The sequence below is a fragment of the Neltuma alba genome, unplaced genomic scaffold (genome assembly GCF_004799145.2).
Source record: "Neltuma alba isolate B1F8T4 unplaced genomic scaffold, ASM479914v2 tig00004194_pilon, whole genome shotgun sequence".
Classification (NCBI taxonomy): Eukaryota; Viridiplantae; Streptophyta; class Magnoliopsida; order Fabales; family Fabaceae; genus Neltuma; species Neltuma alba.
The window spans coordinates 24613-47807 of NW_021633602.1; the positions used below are offsets into that span (position 1 = coordinate 24613).

General features: G+C 34.0%; 1 protein-coding gene and 3 pseudogenes across 1 annotated transcript; 2 read left to right on the forward strand and 2 right to left on the reverse strand.

The window, feature by feature from the left end:
* LOC114743946 (small glutamine-rich tetratricopeptide repeat-containing protein-like) lies at positions 1 to 3345 on the forward strand. The gene is made up of 9 exons (XM_028932140.1): positions 1 to 73; positions 829 to 1068; positions 1361 to 1518; positions 1603 to 1669; positions 1908 to 2007; positions 2090 to 2240; positions 2546 to 2584; positions 2709 to 2756; positions 3124 to 3345. Exons 1-9 carry the CDS (start codon positions 1 to 3, stop codon positions 3343 to 3345), a joined length of 1098 nt encoding a protein of 365 aa, XP_028787973.1.
* A 2310-nt stretch (positions 3346 to 5655) lies between these two features.
* LOC114743948 (uncharacterized) lies at positions 5656 to 7597 on the reverse strand (annotated as a pseudogene).
* A 4550-nt stretch (positions 7598 to 12147) lies between these two features.
* Positions 12148 to 15426, reverse strand: LOC114743949 (uncharacterized; annotated as a pseudogene).
* A 4614-nt stretch (positions 15427 to 20040) lies between these two features.
* Positions 20041 to 23186, forward strand: LOC114743951 (importin-4-like; annotated as a pseudogene).
* The last annotated feature ends 9 nt before the right edge of the window (positions 23187 to 23195 follow it).

The following is a 23195-nucleotide window of genomic DNA, read 5'->3' on the forward strand; positions in this document are numbered from 1 at the left end:
ATGGCGAATCTGACAACCAGCTCACAAATTTGCATCAGAATCGTCATAGCTTTTCTCCAGTTCCTTTCAACTGGTTTGTGTGCGATTGATACTGATGTGGTTTCTCTGCAGAAATATCTAATTGCTGGCTTTGTTGGGTTATTGTTTTATGGAGAAGCTGAGTTTTCAAAACCCTAACTCGCTCAGATGTAACCTGAGATTCAGACTCTTATGAGACCACTGAATCTCACGTAATAAATATCTATCAGAGACACCCCTCTATCTACTGGAGAGAGGCCGCTATACACACACACATATAAATATGTACATCACAGAAAGAATGAGATTTGCAGCCTTCAATTTGATGGTAACTTGTTGAATGAGTTTGAGAGAAGTACGAAGGTCACAATCTCAAGAATCCTGCAAGGGATATCTTATCGTCTGTTGAAAGTTCAATTTATGGGATTTAATTTCATGTTTTTCCTGCTAGTTTAATTTTATTGAAAGCTCAAACTTCAAAGAGGTTATCATGCATGATGTGATAACTAAGATTCATCTCTTGGGATTTACTTTTCAATATTATATACTTAACTGATATCGAAAAAGGGCAAAACTTTGAGATGCGTCTTGCTGGCCTGGAGACCTCTAGCTAATTAGTGAACAAACCCTGGGAATTCTTTTCTTAAGTTCAATTTACGCCCATACCCATTTGTTAGATTATATGAGTGAGAATCTGGGTTGGAAATCTCAAAATTCATCATATATAATTTCTGCTTGCATTACTTGACGACACATAATTTATTTGCTGTTTTCTTAGTTGGATGAAGTTTTCGCTCTTGTAATTGGCAGTTCAAGCTGGTAACAAAGAAGAGAAAGAGCGAATTAAAAGTGTGGCCAAAATTCTGAAAGAGATTTTCAAGATTAGCCAAGAAATGGTGGAAGATGATCAGAAACTTAGGAGGCCTGGTGGGATTCTCGTAACTTTGTTTAGCACGCCTCAAGATGATAATACTGAAGAACTTGAGGATTCTGAGAATGAACCTTGTAGCTCCACTGCACCAACTACTAAACGAACCTCTTCTTCAAAAGGTGCGTGTCTATATTCATATATATGTGTGTGTGTGTGTAGAGAGGTAGAGAGAGAGAGAGAGAGAGAGAGAGAGCCCCCTGTTCGTATCCGTAATTTTCTCACTTCTCTTACACCAGTACCAGATCATCAGAAAAATTCAGTTAGTTCCCATATGGTTATTGATTTAGACTCGATATATCAAAGCTAGCTAGCTTGTACACTTAAGTACCATATCCACCTTCATTATTATTGAATATTATTATTGCACGAGCTGTTTTAATTAGTAAGTGTATGTATTGTATGTTTTGCCAGGAGGCGTAATGGTGGCGGGTAGGAACATGGCAAACTTACAGAAAGATTTCAAACAAGCAGTATTAAAGAATGGAGGTCTCGAATGTCTGGTTGGTCACAACAACCCCAAAAAGAGAATCCATGGCATTATTGGGAAAATTTTCAACGAAGCTCTCGGGGTAACATTTATTGATGCGTGTGTTCAATTACATTTTAAGAAAAACCTTAAACTCGTAAACCTTAAACTAACCTTGTATGTACAGGTGATTCGACAAGAAAAACCTTTCAGATTTAACATGAAGGACGTGGCTGAGACGCTCAAAACACTGGGTGCGTTATCTGATACACATTATACTTTTTCTTATAGCCCAAACAAAACTTAAAGGATAATGATCAACTTCTTCTTGTTACAGACATTCTTAAGTACTGCTAAATCCAAAACCAAACATGATTAGAGATCTGGCTTACAAGTTTCCTGTCCCCTTGTTATTATGTATCATTATTACATCACAATCCCTCTCGTTGATGATCTTCTTTGGCTCCAATCAAATTCTTCGAAATTCTGCAGGGAACAAGGCCATGGAAACCAATTGTTACACCAAAGCTGCTGAATTTTACAGTTGTGCTATTGCAATTAACGTGGACAATGCTGTCTACTATTGCAATAGGTATATACACATCACACACACAAGTTCTTCGATATGTACAGTTAATTTAATCCTCGATTATATTCATGTTTTGATTGTACAGAGGGGCGGCATTGATCAAAATGGGGAGGTTTCATGAAGCCGTTCGTGACTGCTGTAAAGCAATTATCCTGAACCCTACCTACATAAAAGCTTACTATCGCTTAGGTTTAGCTTACAGTGAACAAGGAAATTCTTTGATGCTATATGCGATGGTTTCTTAAGAGGTATGTATATATATTCTTGCTTTTAACTCTATTATACGTAAGTGCATATATATATATATATAGAGAGAGAGAGAGAGAGCTATATATATATATTTGGAAACCAGATAGATCTCTCGAAGTTTATTTACAGCATCTGAAGTTTAGAAATTAAGTAGAAAATCTGTTTGGAGCTCGCAGAGACAACTTCAAATACGAGAAATAACTATGCCATTAAGTCCACCCATTATTAATCTCTTGCTTTATATAATGTGACTCGTGGTCTTTTTATTTTGTCAAACAATCTAGTTTTGCAGCTAGAGGCCATGAATAAAGCTGCCTTGGCCCAAATTGAGGTACGTACTCTCGTAAATATAGTAATTCATATCAACATAATATATATGTCCCAAAGATTAATTCATTAATATCAACTATAAACATATCTCTTAATGTCCTTGTTTTCTCCCATAAATTATGCAGCTAGCAGAAGGCAGACTGAGTGAACAACTTTCTTGGTTGGACGATAAGGTAACTAATAACAGCAAAACACATATTTATTTACAAACTTATACTCCTCCGGTCCTTATTATAAGACCCAATTTGACTTTTTATTTGGTCCTAATTATAAGACCCAATCCATTTTGTTTCTTATATTTATGCATTTTTTTCCAAGATAATCCTTCTAATAATGATAGTTTTAGCCAATATACTTAATTAGCAAGGATATTTTAGGAATGACAACACTTATTTATTATAAATAACCAACTTAACTTACTTTCTTAATCTTCTCAAATAAGTCAATTGGGTCTTATAATTAGGACCGGAGGAGTATTACTTTTTTGAATATATATGTACGAACAATAACAACATTAATTATATATTATTGATGGAGCAGCTTGAAGATCTGAGGAAAAGTGGTATGATTAGCCGATGCCGGAAAGTAGGAATCAAGGAAGGGACAACAATAGTGTATAAAGGGAAAGCAGAAGATGGTGATTCTGAGAAATTTGTGTTGCTTGAAGACGAGGTCGATACTTCCAACATTAACATTGAAGAAGAGACCATGAGTATTGCAGAATTTATCGACCTCTTCTCTAATTCCAACATGGCTCCTTAAATTATAATAAGTCAACCACCCCAAGTTTTAATATTCGTCAATTATGAAACAAAACAAGTGAGCCTCTATCTGTCTGTGTACATATATATATATATATATATATATATGCTTCTTCTAGCTAGCTAGATGAAACCCTAGTGTATTTGGTATGTTATTGTAAAGCTGAGACCATGAGCTCACTTTGTTTGCTTGAACAGTAGTAGTCTGGAAATTCTGTCATCTTTTAAAGTAAGAAATTTAAATTATCTTCGTGCTGTCAAATCTAAAATTCTTCTACTATTTCTTGATCTTATGGGTTAACAGGGATTTTGATGTGTAAGAACTATATCACACATGTTAACTTTTCTCATTCGTAACTTGTTGTGGGAGTTTTCAGACGGCAAATTAATTAATGGCGAAAACATGTATTACTTCTAGTAAAACTAAGCGGGTTTGGATAATTTGTATTCAGTAAAATTAATTAAATTTAGGAAGAAATAAAGAAAGTATATGTAGGTACATGAATAAAAAGATAAAACTGAGAAGAATCTGCATTATACGTGCACATCGAGCTTAAGAAGATTTTTAAGAAATAATCACTCTTCACAATGTGTTTTTTCCCAATTTAAAGCTAATAAATACGCTAATTAACTAACTCGCGGTGCACGCACACTTGAGTTAATTTTTGTGTGGATTTTGCCATATATACCCTTGTATCCTAAAAAGAAAAAAGAAAAGAAAAGAAAAGAAAAGAATAATCGTTGCTGAACAACATAGAATCTACGGAAAACATTCAAAAAGCACTATATTCAAGTGCTACAGGGGATTATCAGACAAGAAAAACGACCTTTTAGGTTTAACATGAAACGCTGAGGCCCTCCCAACACTGGGTGCGTAGTATAACCTCACACACGCTTTTCTTATAAAGTACTGCAAAATCCAATACGGATTTAAACTATACAACGGACATGATTAATTATTAATTAATTAATTGGATCCGTCATTAAGTCTACTAGAAATAACTATGCCATTAACTACATTATTAATCTCTCACTTTTATCTGACTCTTGGTCTTTTATTTTGTCAAACAATGTCATTAAATGAATAATGTTTTTTCGTGGAACGTAACATTATTATATACCCCTCTGGTCCTATTTATAGGGTAAAGAGAAACACTTTTTTGATTCTATTTATAAGGCACTAAGAGAAATTTTTTTGCATAAATGTATAATTTTATCCTTCATTTATATTATGTTGACTTTGTTTGCATGAAATATAATACTGTATATATTAACCAGGGATAAAGTTGGAAAGATGTTCAATTTTAAATAAGAGCTAATAAAGTTTAAGATTTTCTTTAGTTTGTATCAAAACATGCTGGAAACGACTTATAAATAGGACCAGAGAAATACTATTTTTGGTCCTTCACATAAAAGCCAATTGATTAATTTTGAGAGATTAAGAAACTTAAATACATTATTTTAAAGTATTACATTTATCATTTTTTTCTACACTAATTGATGTGATTTATAAACTGATACATAATCTAATAACACACATAAATATTTTAGAGAGATTATATAATATATGTTATAATTAAATAATTTTTTAATTTATTTAAATTAGTCAATTGGGTCTTATATTAAAGACCGAGATAATATATTGATGAAGCAGCTTGAGGAAAAATGGTATGATTAGTGGATGTCTGGAAGCAGGAATCAAGGAAGGCAGGAATTTGAGTTGGTTGATCATGAAGAGGTCGATCCTTCCAAGTTGAAGAAAGTTGGGTTGAAATAGCTCCCCAAGCGAACCCAAGTTTTTTGTCAACGAATAACAAGTGAGGCTTTGTGCATATTGTAAAGCTGAGACTGGTCCCACCTTCTTTAAGGGGATTTTTTGATTCTAAATATAACATCTAGTTTGTAGTGCCATTTGTATATATAAACTAGATATATTTAAGAGCGAAGGTAGTAAATAATTAACTCTTAGTGCAGACACTTGTATTAATTTCTGTGCAAAAACTTTAGCAGAGTAAGCTCCAAACACGCACACACAACACACATCACAAAACACAATATAAAGGGTCCTTATAAGGATAACTGCCATAAAAAATTAACAACTGGACAGATCAGAAACTAACTACAAGAGAAGTTATTCTACATCCACGTTAACATCAAGTGTTGCTACTGTGCTGTGATGCTACAGTAAAGGCCTTTCACTGTTCAGGAAATTATGCACCTCTGTTCTAGCTCTGGCCATAGGAGTTTCCTTCATTTACCTTTCCCCAAGGGAGTCAATTTGAAAGTCATTCTGCCAGTAGCCTCTCCCACCCTAGCTAGCTAGAAGATAAAATCCTGTAAAGGCATCAAATGATTCAAAGCATGATTGATTCTTCCAATAAAATGGAAAAGATGTGTATGAGTGTAAAGTGAACCTGCGGCCCAGCAGAGCCAGTATGTTGAATGTGTGTACTTTAGAGGCACCAAAATACCAATGAGAGCAATGGCAATACATGGCACAAATTGGACCAGACCATAAAGACGAAGGTCCTGATATAACCTGCATTAAGAAAAGAGGTGGAGGACAATAAAAAGAAATTATTTGCAAGTGGTAAATCTCAAAATCATGCATGGTCAAGCACTTGAAAATGCAATGTTTGACCTTAAATGGAAATCGTTTAAAGGACTATTGCAACATTAAAATTACTAGTTTACTAACTTTTGGCATTGTTCAAACGTCAAACCACTCCTCGATTTTATAACTAAATGAATGTTCCGCATAAAAAAAAAAAAAATCTACAGAAACAGCAAATAGTTTTATATGGCAGAACAACAACTAGCTTCACTTATAGACGGAATTTATCGAATAATGCTACAGTGAATTGCCGACCACTGTTACTGGATTAGCAAAAGAACCAGCGCAGATATAAAAGAAAAAAGAAAAGAAGCTTGCCTCCAATACACAACGCTGAATATGCCCGCCACATTCAAAGGTATGATTGACATTGTTCCCTTCTTCATCAATCCTTTCAATGATGAATATTGCTAGGACTGATACAGCGCCAACAGTCATCTGCAAAGGTAGAAAGCTAAGGGGTAAAGGTGAAAAATTCAAATAGGAAAAAGGGATAAAGGGAATGGACTTCTATAATGATTAATTCAACATTTTTATTTGAAAAAGAAAAGGGAAAAAAAACTCACCGGCAATCTATCCCACACAAGGCAATCGTCATTTGGCTTGAGATGATAGTATGAAGAACCAAATGCAACAGCAGTCATGCCAATATAGAATGACGTCCAACCCCATCTTTCACCTTGTGAGCTTTTGGCAAGTACGTATTATGATTCACAAGTCGCAACAATAATATGCAAAAGCATATAGTCTATAAAAGAAATTAGCAGTGACAAAGTAACAATTCCTTCAATTTCAAATTTTACAGCAAACAAGGCGGAGTAAAAACGAACACTCTAGCAATTTGATTGCTGTAAGTCCTATTATATAACTCTAATATCAGTGAAGCAACTGATCCACTTCATTATATTAACTGGAAGTGGGCCCCTCAGGACAATTGCAAGGAAGAATCAAAATCAAGCCAGCACACAAATTGAAGAGGGAGAATACTGTTTGCAACTTATCGATAGTACAACCCTATGTAACTTACAAAAATATTGATATTGATTCTTCTGTCAATGATTCTTTTGGCAAGTGATTACGACGTTGAAAGAAGTAACAGTATGCCATTTTCAAGTTTTTTTTTTTTTTTAAATACACTCAGTTCACATAAAGCAATTTACATAAACATTTAAAAAACACGTCTACTTCCGCCAAATTCACTTTTTTTTTTTTTAATTAGCCCACTATAGTTCTGTTGTCAAGTGATAGGATATTAAAAGAAGTGACATGTTCGTTATTTTCAGGTTTGTAAAAACAAAGACAAAAAATTTTCCCCTCAGCCCACGTAATGCACATTATCATCAACAAAACATACACGGACTTCACCAGTTCACATAATATCACATGTGTGAATCAATCCATTTAGCAAACACGAAGGGTAACATATAGATCAGTGATAGTCCAATGACAATTGCTCTCCTATGAGGATGATGAATATTTAAAGTTTGGCTCAATCAGAGAAACGCTAACCGAAGAATTGGCGTCTGTCAGCGAAATCATGGTAGCTTTGAGGCTGAGGAATTCTTGGGGTCACCATCATCAGTCCTAGGAATAAGCAACCAACTCCAACGACCCATCCGTACACATCGTGACTTTCCATATTTCACGAACAGTCGATCTGGAACTAGAGAGAAAGATCGGAAAAAAGTGAAAGTGACGAGAGGGCGGTGGTGGCCCCCTGCTTATACCCCTCTCAAAGCGGTGCGGGGGCGGCGCGCCTTTGTCCGTTGTCGACCGAACGTAAGCGGGAGGAGAGGAGAGGATGGAGCAATCCCAGGCTCATCAACAATAACAATAGTCGTTTGGCTCTTCACCTAAGTAGCCTCCTTCTTCTACTTCTTCCATGTTAGCATTGTCCTCGAAGGACGCGACAAATCCAGCTCTGGTGATATAACCACTACGCCGAAGAGGTGGCCGACACGGAGCAGAGCCACGGTGATGGCATGATAACAACGCAAGAGGAGCATGAGGATGAGATGAGGAGGAGAATGTTGAATATCGTCACTAACGCAGTGCTATGCAAATGCCATGTATTCTTTGGAATTTTATTTTTTAATTTTTTGATCAACTTTGGATTTTTATTATAATGGAATGATCTTTGCACGATTTGACTTAAAAACTAAGTTATGCAATAAGATTAAGAAGAGTATTGTTAAAATCATTTTTAAATAATTAACAGTTTTAGATTCTTTATTTTGATTGATGATCGACGCGGACATTAAAAGAAAAGATTTTTTTTTACGTTAATTTATTTTTAAACTTTTGTGGATAACTTTTCGTGAAAAAGATTCTAGCTTTTGAAATTATTTTTCTCATATTTCTTGCCTAAAGTTTTCTTCCTTTGTTTTTGCTCTTACATTTGAGGAAAAAATTCCTGAAAGGTTATGAATGTCCACATGTAAAACCATTGGTATGGTTCCCCGTAATCCATACACCAAAAACTATACAGGACGGCCAAAAAATAAGAAAGAAAGAAAACAAAGAACCATATCCTGTCCTGTCCTTGTCTCGAACAACCCTCTTAAAAACAGACTTTTGCTACTTACATCAGTTTGGGAGAAATTTTTGAGTAATAGATTAAAGTGTTTTAAGAGATGTCTCTTCCTTAGATTAATTAAAGACGCTCGTTTTAGGATTTGGAAATGATCATCTTTTAAATCTTCTTGCATCTTGTAGACCGGACTGGTCATCATCGATGGTTGGTTGAGACTATTGTCTCGTTTAAGGATCTATGTTTTACTCTTCATTCCATTCAAAAGCAACTCATTAGAAAACCTGAGGTGCCATTTATTGCTTCTATTCACAGCAAATCCTGATCTCTTGGTTGTTGTAACCTGAAGCTATGTCATTTCTGTAAATGCATGCTCACTATTTTAAGATACTTGGTTTTATTTGGCATGAAGGCTCAATATCTGTACCCTGAACTGGATGGTTTGGCTTATCTATTTAAGTTCCGTATGTACTAATAGCTACCTAACCTAGTAAGCAATTATTTGTCTTCTGATATCTCTTTTTCTTAATTTTTTTTTCAATACATTATTGGATATTTGATACTTTTGATTGATCCGAATTTAAACCAAACCAAACCCTTTTTTTTTTTTTTTACCAGAAAAACCAAACCCAATTAAAATAAAGTTTTTTGACAAAAATTTTCCACCTACAGAATTCAATATCAAGACTTCAAATTCTCTATTGCTTAACCCTATATTTGGTTTGAGGGAATTAAAAGGGAACGGATGGGAAGGGAAAAAAAATTCAATGATCTTGATTTAAGAAATTGGAGAGGTTAGATTATTAAATTTTGATAAAGAGAAAGAATGTAAGATAAAAGAAAAATTAATTAAAAACTTTTAATCCCAGTTCTTTAATTTTTCAAATCAAGCTCATTAAAATTTTTCTTTTCCTCCCATTCCCACCATTTCCCTCATACCAAACAGAGAGTAAATCAAAGTACTGTTAATTGTATTGTTTTTTGCTTTATTATATGTCCATTTACAAATAAGCATCCTAAATTTCTCACAATTGTGTATACTAATATATTTGTTTTGGGTATCCCAAGTTCGTAATGCAATAACATATTCTTGGATATCCTTAAACTTCTTAACGTCTGCTAGAACGAAACAATACTCCAAAATGACACCACCATTTTGACTTGATCGATGCTCATGTTCAATTTTCTCAAAACCAACCAGTCTCCAATTCCATTGGAGAACTTGCAAGTTGTAAATATTTTAATTTCATTTCAAAATTCAACAGCACAAAGCTAGAGAAATTCACTTGAATCCTATCCAGTCCAACAAAATTCATCCATATTTGAGGATGAATCTTCGCTTCCATGCCTATCGACCTGCGTGGATTCCTTAGAAAAATAAGGCAAACATTACAAATCACGTTTGTTGACATATAAAGCAAGCCAGTTATATTCTTTTCTTTTTCAGATGAATCTTTACATTAAGTGCAAGTTCTTTTTATCTTTATTGGAGCCACGAACAGGTATATTCTTCATTATTTGAGTTTAAATGCCCTTAAGATGTACATCATATAAATATATGGGCTCACTGTGAAGTAGGAAAGTTGAATGAGTTGCAGCCAACTCCATATTTGTATTTGACAATATAAGCTTAATAAGCTATTATGCACCCTATATTACTTTCAAATTTCCAGACACATTCCAAAACAGACAAAACGTAGGGTATAAAATTATTTATATGATACCTCTTGTTTCTCCCTGGCATGTCTATCATCGCCAGATGCAAATTGCCCTTGGAAATTCGGGCATTCTCTTACCTTGCCCTTCCCCAGCGCTTTAGGACATAAACAATCGTGTTTGTGGCATCTTCTGTAAGTAAATAATTATTGTTAACCAAGGGTATGTATTTAAAAATGTCATCATCAATGCATTCCAGGGGAAGAAAAAAAAATAAAGGGAAAAAATGTAGGGAGAAGAAGAAAAATAATTACTAAAAATCTCAATAATAAATAAGTAGCTGAAACTTGTTGTCACTTCCTATTTTGGAACTTGTCATCATGGAACCTTTTTGTGGATATGTTCTATCTATGGGACCTTATTGTAGTTCTTCCAAAAATAGGATACGATATAATATAACTGCAAGGTAACCACAGTGAAAACCTCAAGTTAATCCTAGATTATTCTCAAGTAATTAATTCTTGTTTCATTGTACAGAGGGCGGCATTGATCGAGATGAGGATGTTTCATTCATGGAGCTATTGACGACTGTTGCAAAGCAATTAGCCTGAGGTCTATAATATATATTCTTGCTCTTAATTTCACTTGCTTTTAACTATCTACGTATGAGATAAACATAATTGGAAACCAGCTATCTTTTCCAAGTTAATTGCATCACAAGATTAGAAAGTAACTAGAAGATCTGTTTCGTCTGACAACATCAAATATATACGAGAAATAACTATGCCATTAACTACATTAATCTCTTACTTTTAAAATTTGACTCTTGGTCTTCTATTTTGTCGAACAATTCAGTTTTGGAGCTAGGACCAGGAAACAAAGCTGCCTTGGCCCAAATCGAGGTACGTATAATTTACGTTTTCGTATATAGTGATTGATTGATTTTGACATTACCATAATATCCCAACACTTCATTAACTTCCAACTCTCATGTTTTTCCATAAATTATATAGCGGGCAGAAGGCAGATTGAGAGGTCAACTTTTTTGCACGAACGAAAAGATGATAACTGTAAAATTAATATAAGCTTAGTTGTTTCAATATAAATTAACAATGTTTTGTGGAAGGTAACATTATTTTATACGCGTGTTGTGTGTGTACATATATATATTGATGGAGCACCTTGAAGATCTGAGTAGAACTGGTATGATCAGTCGATGCCCGAAAGCAGGATTCAAGGATGCCCGAAAGCAAATTCAAGGAGGCAAAGCAGAAGATGGTGATTCCGAGGAATTTAAGTTGGTTGATCATGAAGAGGTCGATCCTTCCAACGTTGAAGATACTTGAGTTGACATAGCTCCCCAAGTCAACCCAAGATTGTTGTCAACGACTAACAAGTGAGCCTTTGTGTGTACATTTCGTGCTAGCTAGCTGGCTGAAACCCGTCATGTGTATTTGGTATATTGCAAAGCTGATACTGAGCTCACTTTCTTTAATTAGGGGATTCTTTGATTCTATTCCCTATTCTTGCAGTTGTAAATATTTTAATTTCATTTCAAAGTTCAACAGCACAAATCTAGAGAACTTCACTTGATTCTATTCTCTATTCTTATATTGCACTTGCACGGGCCTGGACTTGTTTCCAGTAAAAGTAAGACGGGTTGGAGAAGAAGATATTACGCATATATCTTGTTAAGATTCTAAGAAACAATCACTCACCATGTTGAAGGAGGAGGAGGAGGACGAGGAGATACTCACCATATGACACTCTATAGCAGAGTAAGTTGCAAACACACACACACACAAAACACAATACAAAACGGTCCTTATAACCGCTATAAAAATTAAGAACAACTGCACAGATCAGAAACTAACTACAAGAGAGGTTATTACACATCAAAGTTAACATCAAGTGTTGCCACTGTTTTGTGATACTATAGTAAAGGCCTTTCACTGTTCAGGAAATTATGCACCTCTGTCATAGCTCTCACCATAGGAGTTTCCTTCATTTGCCTTTCCCCAAGGAAGTACTCCACGTTTATACAGACTTTTGGCTGCATGGAGACCATAGCAACCGCATCAGATCAAGATTATTGTAGTCATTGAAAAATAACAATGCAACAGAAAGATACTATAAATTATCCACTTATGCTGCTTCCAAGAAACTTAGCTGAGTTAGTAAACGGAATTGATATCACTCCTTATCAATGTATGTTTGATTTTTCTATAAGAGCACTAAAATCCTAATTGTACATTCTTGAGATTCAATTGTGGTCAGACCCTATGTACACCTTTGGCTGTAATATTAAAATCAAACTGTAGGAAAAAATCTTGGATACTTCTGTTATGTAAAGTAGAGGAGATAGGAGCTGTCTGGAAATGCCAAAGACTGTTTCTTAGGGAGTAGAAACGGTTCCCATTTGTCTTTCGATAAGCTGCGTACATTCTTCCAAGGCAGCACAAGCGCTGTTCCAAGAGCGGGTAAGGACCATGAACTATTGGGAATTGCAGTGGAAGGGCTGAGGATAGCCTGGCTCTAGATGCCACATATATGTAATGTGAAGAAGAGAGAACAGAGAAGAGAGATGGGAAACAGAGAAGGGTTTTGAGAGGAAGCAAAGACAGACAATCGAGAGAAAGTGAATATACACTTCATTGATTACTAATGACTGATTTACAAATGATTACGGGCTCTTAACGGCTAACTGCCTTTCTTATTCTTATTTATTTTCTATTTCAACTTCAAAGTATAAGGCTGCTTAATTTGCAACTCAAGCTTGTGTGATATGAATAAAATGACTTTAAATCTTGAAAGTTGAACCGCGTGATATCTAACAAGTTTTTTACCTTTAGTTTTTCCACCACAGCTATTCAGTTTGTAAGCAAATAAAATCTCTAAAGTAGTAGAATTCATTTCAGATTTTGCATGCATTAAAATACCTCTTGACATCAATGTTCCTCTTTGCGAGCATGAGTGTCAAAATGACAGGAACCATGAAAGCAGACAAGTGCTTGATTGTGTGGCCGCTTACAGTATGAAAAGTCAATTTGAAAGTCACTCTGTCAGTAGCCTCTCCCGCCCTAGCTAGAAGATAAAATCCTGCAAAGGCATCAAATGATTCAAAGCATGATTGATACTTCAAATAAAATGGAAAAGATGTGCATGTGAGTGTAACCCGAACCTGCGGCCCAGAGCCAGTATGTTGAATGTGTGTACTTTGGAGGCACCAAAATACCAATGAGAGCAATGGCAATACATGGCACAAATTGGACCAGACCATAAAGACGAAGGTCCTGATATAACCTGCATTAAGAAAAGCGGTGGAGGACAATAAAAAGAAATTATTTGCAATTGGTAAATCTCAAAATCATGCATGGTCAAGCACTTAAAAATGCAATGTTTGACCTTAAATGGAAATCGTTTAAAGGACTTGCTGCAACATTAAAATTACTAGTTTAACTTTTGGCATTGTTCAAACTTCGAAGCACTCCTCGCTTTTATAACTCAGTGAATGTTTCCCATCTCTTTGACAACTAAATCTACAGAAACAGCAAAAATTTACATGACAGAACAACAACTAGCTTCACTTATAGAAGGAATTTATCGAACAATGCTACAGTGACTTGCAGACCACTGTTACTGGATCAGCAAAAGAACCGGCGCAAAAATATAAGGAAAAGAAGAAAGAAGCTTGCCTCCAATACACGACACTGAATATGCCCACCATATTCAAAGGTATGATTGACATTGTTCCTTTCTTCTCATCAATCCTTTCAATGATGAATATTGCTAGGACTGATACAGCGCCAACAGTCATCTGCAAAGGTAGACAGCTAAGGGGTAAAAGATGAAAAATTCAAATAGGAAAAAGGGATAAAGGGAATGGACTTCTATAATGATTAATTCAACATTTTTATTTGAAAAGAAAAGGGGAAAAAAAACTCACAGGCAATCTATCCCACACAAGGCGATCGTCATTTGGCTTGAGATGATAGTATGAAGAACCAAATGCAACAGCAGTCATGCCAACATAGAATGACGTCCAACCCCATCTTTCACCTCGTGAGCTTTTGGCAAGTACGTATTATGATTCACAAGTCGCAACAATAATATGCAAAAGCATATAGTCTATAAAAGAAATTAGCAATGACAAAGTAAAATACCTGATCTTAAAATATTCCCACGATTGCAAAGTCTAAGCCCAGTGAGTCCAATAAACAGGAATGGAAAATTTGATATCACATCAGGTGCATTGGGAATGCCTACCAAGCATAACAATTCCTTCAGTTTCAAATTTTACTGCAAACAAAGTGGAATAAAAAAAGAATACTCTACCAATTCGATTGCTGTAAGTCCTATTATATAACTCCTGAATATCAGTGAAGCAACAGATCCACTTCATCTTATATTAACTAGAAGTGGGCCCCTCACGACAATTGCAGGAAGATTCAAAATTAAGCCAACACACAACTTGAAGAGGGAGAATACTGATTGCAAGTTATCAATAGTACAACTCTCTCTAACTGACATATAAAAACATTGATATCGATTCTTCAGTCAATGATTCTTTTGGTAAGTGATTAGGACGTTGAAAGAAGTAACATCTATGCTGTTTCCATGTTTTTTCTTTTTCTTTTTTCAGATACACTCGGTTCACATAAAGTAATTTACATCAACATTTTTGAAAACACGTCTACTTCAGCCAAATTCCCTTTTCTTTTTCTTTTTTTTTTTTAAATTAGCCCACTATAGTTCTGTGGTCAAGTGATAGGATATCCAAAGAAGTGGCATGTTCGTTATTTTCAAGTTCTGAAAAATAAAGAAAAATCTTCCACTCAGCTCACATAATGGACATTAATATCCACAAAACATACACGGGCTTCACCAGTTCAAACAATGTCACGTATGTGAATCAATCCGTTCAGCGAACACTAAGGATAACATACAGTAATAGCCCAATAACCAATTGCCCCCAGTGAGTATGATGAATGTTTAAAGTTTGGCTCGATCAGAGAAGCGCTAACCGAAGAATTGGCGTTTGTCGGCGAAATCATGATAGTTTTGAGGCTGAGGAATTCTTGGGGTCACCATCATCAGTCCCAGAAATAAGCAAGTAACACCAACTACCCATCCACAAACGACGCGATTTTCCATCCTTCACGAACAATCGATCTGGAACTAGAGGGAAAGATCGGAAAAAGAAGTGAGAGGGACGAGAAGGGCGGTGGTGGACCCCGGCTCATACCCATCTCAAAGCGGTGCGGCGGTGCCTTTGTCCGTTGTCGACCGAACGTAAGCGGGCCCATTTGAAAACAACTAATAGAAGAAATTCGTAAATCGTAAATGCAGAAGTGAAACGGGGGTTGATGAACCCAGTAGTGATTGACGAATGTAACAGAGCATCCCAAATCGCCTATTCCCGCTAAATTTTTTCTTTCTTCGATCTGAACGCTGTTTTTCGCTTTTTTCCCCCCCAAATGGGGTCAACGAGAAACGGCCACTGAACTGAATTTTTCCTACCAGCTTTTTTAACATGAACTGTGTGTTTGCAAGCTTGGAAAAAACCAAGGCTGTGTTTGGGTGACACCCCAAACTATGGTTTGGAAAATAAATCACCCAAACACCCACTTAAAAACCAAAACTATGGTTTTGAAAAAAGCAAAAAATTTTTGCTTGCTTTGAGAGAAAAAAAAAGGAAGTGTGAGAGCCTATAAGATATGTATCTTGTTATTTTTTTATAAACATATTTAATCTTATATTTTATAAATATGTATACATATTAATTATTTATAAAAATTATTTATCTTATTTATTATTAATTATGTTAATAAAAAATATATTATTAACAATTTTATTCCTTCAAATTAAAATATATCATAAAATCTATTTTTTCGTAAGATCATATTAACTTATGTTCTTTTTTTTTAGTAATTTGTATATATAAAAAGTGTTTCTGATAACAACTATCCAAATACTCTCATTTCTCAAAATCACTTTTTCATAAAATCTATTTTTTCCAGAATCTATTCTTCTCAGAATCACTTTTCCAAACCACGGTTTGGTTCATCCAAACACACCCAAATCAACTTATTTAAAGTGATTTTGTGCTCGGGGAGGAGTTTTGTCTAGTGAGGCAATAAATATTTTTTTTAAATTAATTCTGGAGTTTTAGTCTAAGTCATATACTTGAATAATCATTTAATTTTTTAAGAAATTATATATATGTATACACTATCTCCAGTCTTAATTATAAGAACTATTTAACTAATTTGAGGAGATAAGAAAATAAGTTGAGTTAGTTATTTGTAATAAATCGGTGTTGTTTTCCTAAAATATTTGCGAATAAAGTGTATTAGCTAGAATTACCATTATTAGAATACCTTGAAAAAAATATATATAAATATGAGAGATAAAGTGGATTGAGGTCTTATATTAAGATCAAAATAAAAATCAAATAAGTTATTATACTAAGAACTGAAGGTAACATTTCAGTTCGACTAATTTGAAGAGATTAAAAAAATAAGTTTTAGTTAATTATTGTAATAATAGAGTTGTCTTTTCTAAAATATCTTTGCTAATCAAATGTATTAGCTAGAACTACCATTATTAGATGGATTACCCTTGAAAAAAAATATAAATATGAGAGAGAAAGGGATTGAGGTCTTATATTTGGATCAGAATATAAAGTCAAATAAGATATTATACTACCTCTGATCCTTAATATAAGACATGTTTGACTTTATTTTGGTCCTAATATAGACCCCAATCACTTTATTTCTCATATTTATACTTTTTTTTTCAAAGTAACCTTTCTAACAATGATAGTTCTAGTCAATACACTTGATTAGTAAGGATATTTAGGAAAGATAACACCTATGAGGACAAATAACTAATTCAACTTACTTTTATAATCTCCTCAAATTAGTCAATGGCTCTTATAATTAGGACCAGAGGTACTATTAAGGATTGGAGGCAGTATTTCAGTCTGTCACTAACTTTTTTTTAAACTACAAAACGTTGACTCAGTTCGTTGTGGGGTGTTTAAATGGGGGGTAAAAAAATATATTTTCGAAATGTGTTTTCACAAAAATTGAGATAAAATTCTCAGAATATAAATACACACATCTTTATAATTTCTCTTCTCATGGGATTATCATTCAAGGGAAAAATTATTATCAACCTTCACTTTCCTGGAATAACGGGACAGTGCAGTAAACTTTCATGAAACGAAGAGATTGAAGTTTCCTTCTTTTTAATTTACGCTTTTTCTATCATCACCTGTCGAATGTTACTTTCTTGTGTTTTCTTGCAATGAATTTTAATTGCCTTTCCATTTGTAGGCATCGACCTTCCTTATTTTGGTTTCCTTTTGTGCTTGGCCTTTTCGGGATTTGTTAATTGCGCATCCTCTATAATGATTTAAGGTTTAAGCCCCGTTTGGTTTGTTTAAGAAAAAAGAAAAAGAAGTAATCTCATGCCAAGGTTTGTCCCGTATGTTTCATGCTTTGTTATTTGATGTAAAGGGCACTAGAAATCTGGAATATGGCTCAATAAGCCCGTTTGAATCAGCTATACAAAGGTAATTTTATCTGGTATTGAATAAATACATGAGATGGGTTTGTTTTGGTGAAACATAAAGGTACTTATTTTACGCTAGACCATTGACTTTAGAGTGGAAAAATGGTCTAGGCTTATCCTCTGTTGCACGAATGTGAAAGTTCTAGATCCGTTTAAAAATAGTTTATAAATAATTTTTTAATTATAATTTATTAAATACGAGGTAAGTATATGAGAAAAGTTTTATTTTACTTTAGATGAAATGTCTTATTAGTATTTTTGTTGCTATCCCAAATAAGCCTTTAGTGTTTTTCTTCTTTTACATGACAACGTTATTTTTTCTTTATACTTTTTTATATTTTTATCACTTTATCATATTTATTTGACCAAATAAATCATTAAAAAGCTATCTCCATTCATTATAAACCATAGTGAAAAAATTGTTTCCATCCACGTTTATCAATCTACAAAAATAAAAGGCTAGAACTTTATTAATTTTTAGTAGAGGCCATGGTTAGGTTGCATTTTTCATTTGTTTTGATTGAATTTTGTTTACTTCAGAGAACCAGCTTTAGCTATTGTATTAGTTTTTGGAGAGTAAATTTTTCTTTCTAACAATAAGACAGTATGAAAGTAGTTTTGTTCGAGATATTATCGGGCATTAAATATAGATACTTCTTTTAGCAGAATTTTAAATATTGATTCACCACTTTTGGCGGGATTAACTTTTTTTTGCTAAACTCTTAATGAATTTTTTTATCTTATCAAAGGGGTAAATACCCAAACCTCTTCTTAAATTCCATCGCACTAAATCTGAGATTTTTTTTCCTCTTTCTTTTTGTGGCCAACTTTCTTTCTTCACTTTCATTTAGATTTAATTTATTTTTAATTATATTTTAAATTAAATTATGAACTAGTGCCCTAGAATTTCTTTTGTCAATGGAATTTTATAATTTATCTCCTCTAAATAATATTATTTCATATAAGTTTTATACTATAATATATAAATATATAGAATATAGAAGATTGTTTTTCGCCAAATATAGCCTAGAATTTAATCAGCCTGTTTGATAAGGCGTTTTGAGGAGAGAAAAGTAGCTTATAGGTATGATAAGTAAGTTTACAAATTTAGAAGTTATTTGCCGTAGTTTTGGCTAATTTGACTTAGGGATCAAAAGTTGCTTTTTTAAATACGATTGTAAAAATATTTAAAACTTTCTTAGGACTTATGCAAAGATAGCTTTTTGGAATTAAAGATATTTTTACCTTCATATTTACGCTGTTCTTATACTTTTCTCTATATATTTTTTATGCTTCCTAATTAGTTTTTAGTTATTTATCAAAATAATTTTTAATAGTGTTTATAGTATTTTAATTTTTAATATTATTATTTATTTTTTATTTATATAAATTATGTAGAGTATATTATCTAATTAATTATGTAATATTATTTGGTTCAAAATTACTCATATTAGTATGATTTCAAATCTAAATATATTTTATTCATTAAATATAACTTTTTTATTATTAATAAAAGTTATATCCATTTGGTTATTCTGACAAATTAAACTCACTTACTCAATTATAATCTAAATAACTCTTTTACTTTACAAACTAACTTTTATAAAAGTCAATTTAAGCACAAATCATATTATCCATTCTAATTTTTATCCAATCTTATTTTTCTAAAAGTCAGATTAAAAATAAGTTACTTTTTTTTAAAACGCATAATATCACTTTATCTCATTATTAATAGTGTAAAAAAATTTTAGTTTTATTTTATGATAATTTCAATTTCATTGATATTATTCCTTTTTCACTTTTAGTTAATATATACGGGGCTGTTTAGAATAACTTATAAGTACTACATCTAATTTGTAATATAAGAACTTGTTTGACTTTTATTTTAATTCTAAATATATGACCTAAATTTATTTTGTCTCTTATATTTATTTATTTTTCCAAAATAGTCCTTATAATAATAGTAGTTTTAATCAATATACTTTATTAATAAGAATAATTTAGAAAAACAATATATATTTATTATAAATAACTACCTTAACTAATTTTTTAACTCTACTCAAATTAATCAATTAATTTTGTATTAAAAACTGAAAGTAACAGTTTTTTTATTTAATAATTATCTCAACTTACATTTACATAAAATGTATATATGAGTGATTTTTAAACATATGCCAAACGGGTTCAAAGGTGATCCAAATTGCTTAGCAGCACCTCTTCACTTTTATTTTTTATTATTTTTTTGGGTGACAAATACAGCGGCTCCCTTAAGTACAAAGCAAAACCCAAAGCAAAACCCTCTTTTTAATACTGTCCTCCGCCTTGAGCCTCCATAGTCAATAGCTCAGAGAAATTCATTCATGGCGCAGTCTCTGGAGCTATTGCTTATACAATTCTTGATGCCTGACAATGATGCTCGGCGTCAAGCTGAGGACCAAATCAAGCGGCTTGCTAAAGACCCTCAAGTGGTGCCGGCTTTGGTACAGCATCTGCGCACTGCCAAGACCCCCAACGTCCGCCAACTAGCCGCCGTGCTGCTTCGCAAGAAGATCACAGGTCATTGGGCCAAGCTCTCTCCCCAGCTCAAACAGCTGGTTAAGCAGTCCCTCATTGAGAGCATTACAATGGAGCACAGGTATTCATCGGCCAGATTACCACTTCCAGTTCCTTGTTTGATTGGAATTTTAATGATACTGTAATGTATGGGTACTCGGTTAATTGAATTGTGTTCGTTTCTACAAATTGCCGATGGAACGTATGCTCTTTGTATGAAATTTGACTTCAACTTTTTGAACACCCATTTTGTAAAAAGGAGAGCTTTCTGCTGAAAGTAACAAGTTTGGCTTAAACAAGCCAGTTTCAGTTAGTTTCAGACTATCTATTAAGTTGATGGAAGTTTGCAGTCTGGTCAGTCAACAGTAAACAGTCAATAAAATTATGATAATCAATATCTTTTTCTTGAGCAAGTCATGTGGTTTGAATTTTTATTGAAGTCAATGAAGACGGTGATGGAGCTGAGGCTCTTCCCCGGACAATGCCTGAGGAGAGGTTCCTGGAATTTTTATATGGGATAGGTTCAAAAGTTAATCCGTTATCCCATTGCCACGTGTGTGTATTTATTTGTGATAATAAAACTAGGATTAGTTCACAATTCTTTTTTATCTTGACCGTATCTTCTTAACATTGTTATAATGTAATGTGTTGAAATATGATGAGCTATCAATCATTTCTTGTGATTCATTACAATATCATATTTTAACTTTTCTTATTTTTATAAGTATAGTGCTCTTGGTGTTGTCTGCGTTTCATATGTTCTGGTACTTCTGGATGTGATCCCTGGTTACGACCAGGTAATCTTATTATGATCTCATATTTTAATATGCAGTCCTCCTGTAAGGAAAGCAAGTGCCAATGTAGTGAGTATTGTAGCGAAGTATGCTGTTCCAGCTGGTGAGTGGCCTGATTTATTGCCCTTTCTGTTCCAGTGTAGTCAGAGTGCACAGGAAGACCATAGAGAAGTAAGTTCATGACACTGGAAAGTCATATGGTTTTGCTTTTTCTCATGTGATCATGATATTTTCTCGCTGTTGGTTGTTACCACCCTCTATTTCTGCTTCAAGTCCTGATACAACGTTTTCCTCAGACAGTTTTTCCTATGCCATATAAACATCTTTAATGTCTGAATATGTAGTAGGATGGCGACTGCGGGCTAACATATTGTCATGCTAACCTCATTGAATGGATATATCTTTTTATTCACCTAGTCAAGATTTTTTGTGATCTGGTATTATAGACTCAAAATCATAACCATTAGAAACTTTTAATGAAATGCAAACGCCAGTAGGACCTTAGAAAAGGTATTTTACATGGTACAGGTATATGAGAAGTCTACAAGTCTCCCCCTTCAGCATGCTGAGTTTATGTGATGTAAAATTAAGGCTAAACCCATGTTACATTTCTTTGATATTCCTAACTATACTTGTTAGCTCATTATCCGTGCTTGCAATGATCATAAGTTCATATGGTAAGTCTGGTGAACTTAATTGAAAGAACTCTACTAAAGCATGTTTCTTATATGCACATGGTTCCTCACAAGCTAACAGATTCAGATTCCCATTAGATTCTATCTCTATGCACATGAGTCCATTGCCATTGGATCACATACTCAAGTACCGATTATAAAGTCAAGAAAAAGGGTTACGGTCTCTATTTCATTTCCCCCTTTTTTTCTTTAAAAAGAAGTCCTCTAACTGTTAGTTAGTAGCCTAAAATGTTTGTTGAACTAATATCTAACAAAATGTTATGCTTTTGGAATATAAGGTGGCATTGATTCTCTTCAGTTCTTTAACTGAAACAATTGGGAACACGTTTCGGCCACACTTTGCAGATCTGCAAGCACTTTTACTCAAGTGCTTGCAAGATGAGACTAGCAACCGTGTTCGAGTTGCTGCACTCAAGTAAGTTAATATTCATGTTTGGTGATTCCATGGTTGCACAAAACAGTTACAGTAATTTTCCATTGTTGCTTACCAAGATCTGTGCTTGCTTTGTTAGGGCGGTGGGATCTTTTCTAGAATTTACCCATGATGGGGATGAAGTGGTGAGCATGTGCTGTTAAAATTAAGCATAAAAAAGATTTTTTTTTAAAAAGTAATTGGTATTTATATTGCTATAATTGTTACCTGCTAACAGTTGATAAACTCTGTATTTTATCATCTGCAGCTTGATATTTTGTATTTCTCATTTTTGCTGACTTAAGTTTTGTGTTATGCAGGTTAAGTTTCGTGAGTTTATACCCAGCATCCTGAATGTATCACGGCAGTGCCTGGCCTCCGGAGAAGAAGATGTTGCTATAATTGCGTTTGAAATTTTTGATGAACTGATAGAATCTCCTGCACCTCTTCTTGGAGAATCAGTCAAATCCATAGTGCAGTTCTCCCTTGAGGTTTGCTCAAGTCAGAATTTGGAATCTAACACTCGTCATCAGGTGGGACAGGATTATAAATCATGTTGTTATGTCTTTTGCACTCTTGCCATTTAATCATTATCCTCACTCGTTTGTTCTATGTAACAGGCCATCCAGATTATTTCTTGGCTGGCAAAATACAAGTCTAATACTTTGAAAAAACATAAGCTTGTCATCCCTATTCTACAAGTTTTATGCCCTTTGCTTGCTGAATCAAACAAATGAGAATCTAGATGATGACCTCGCGCCAGATCGAGCTGCTGCTGAAATGTTTATTGATACTATGGCTTTGAACCTCTCGAAGCATGTTTTTCCACCAGTTTTTGAATTTGCTTCTGTAAGTTGTCAAAATGCAAACCCAAAGTTTCGGGAAGCTTCTGTCACTGCTTTAGGTGTTATTTCAGAAGGTTGTTTGGAGCATATGAAAAATAAGCTCGAACCTGTCTACATATTGTCCTGGGAGCTCTGAGGGATCCTGAACAGATGGTGAGAGGGGCAGCTTCATTG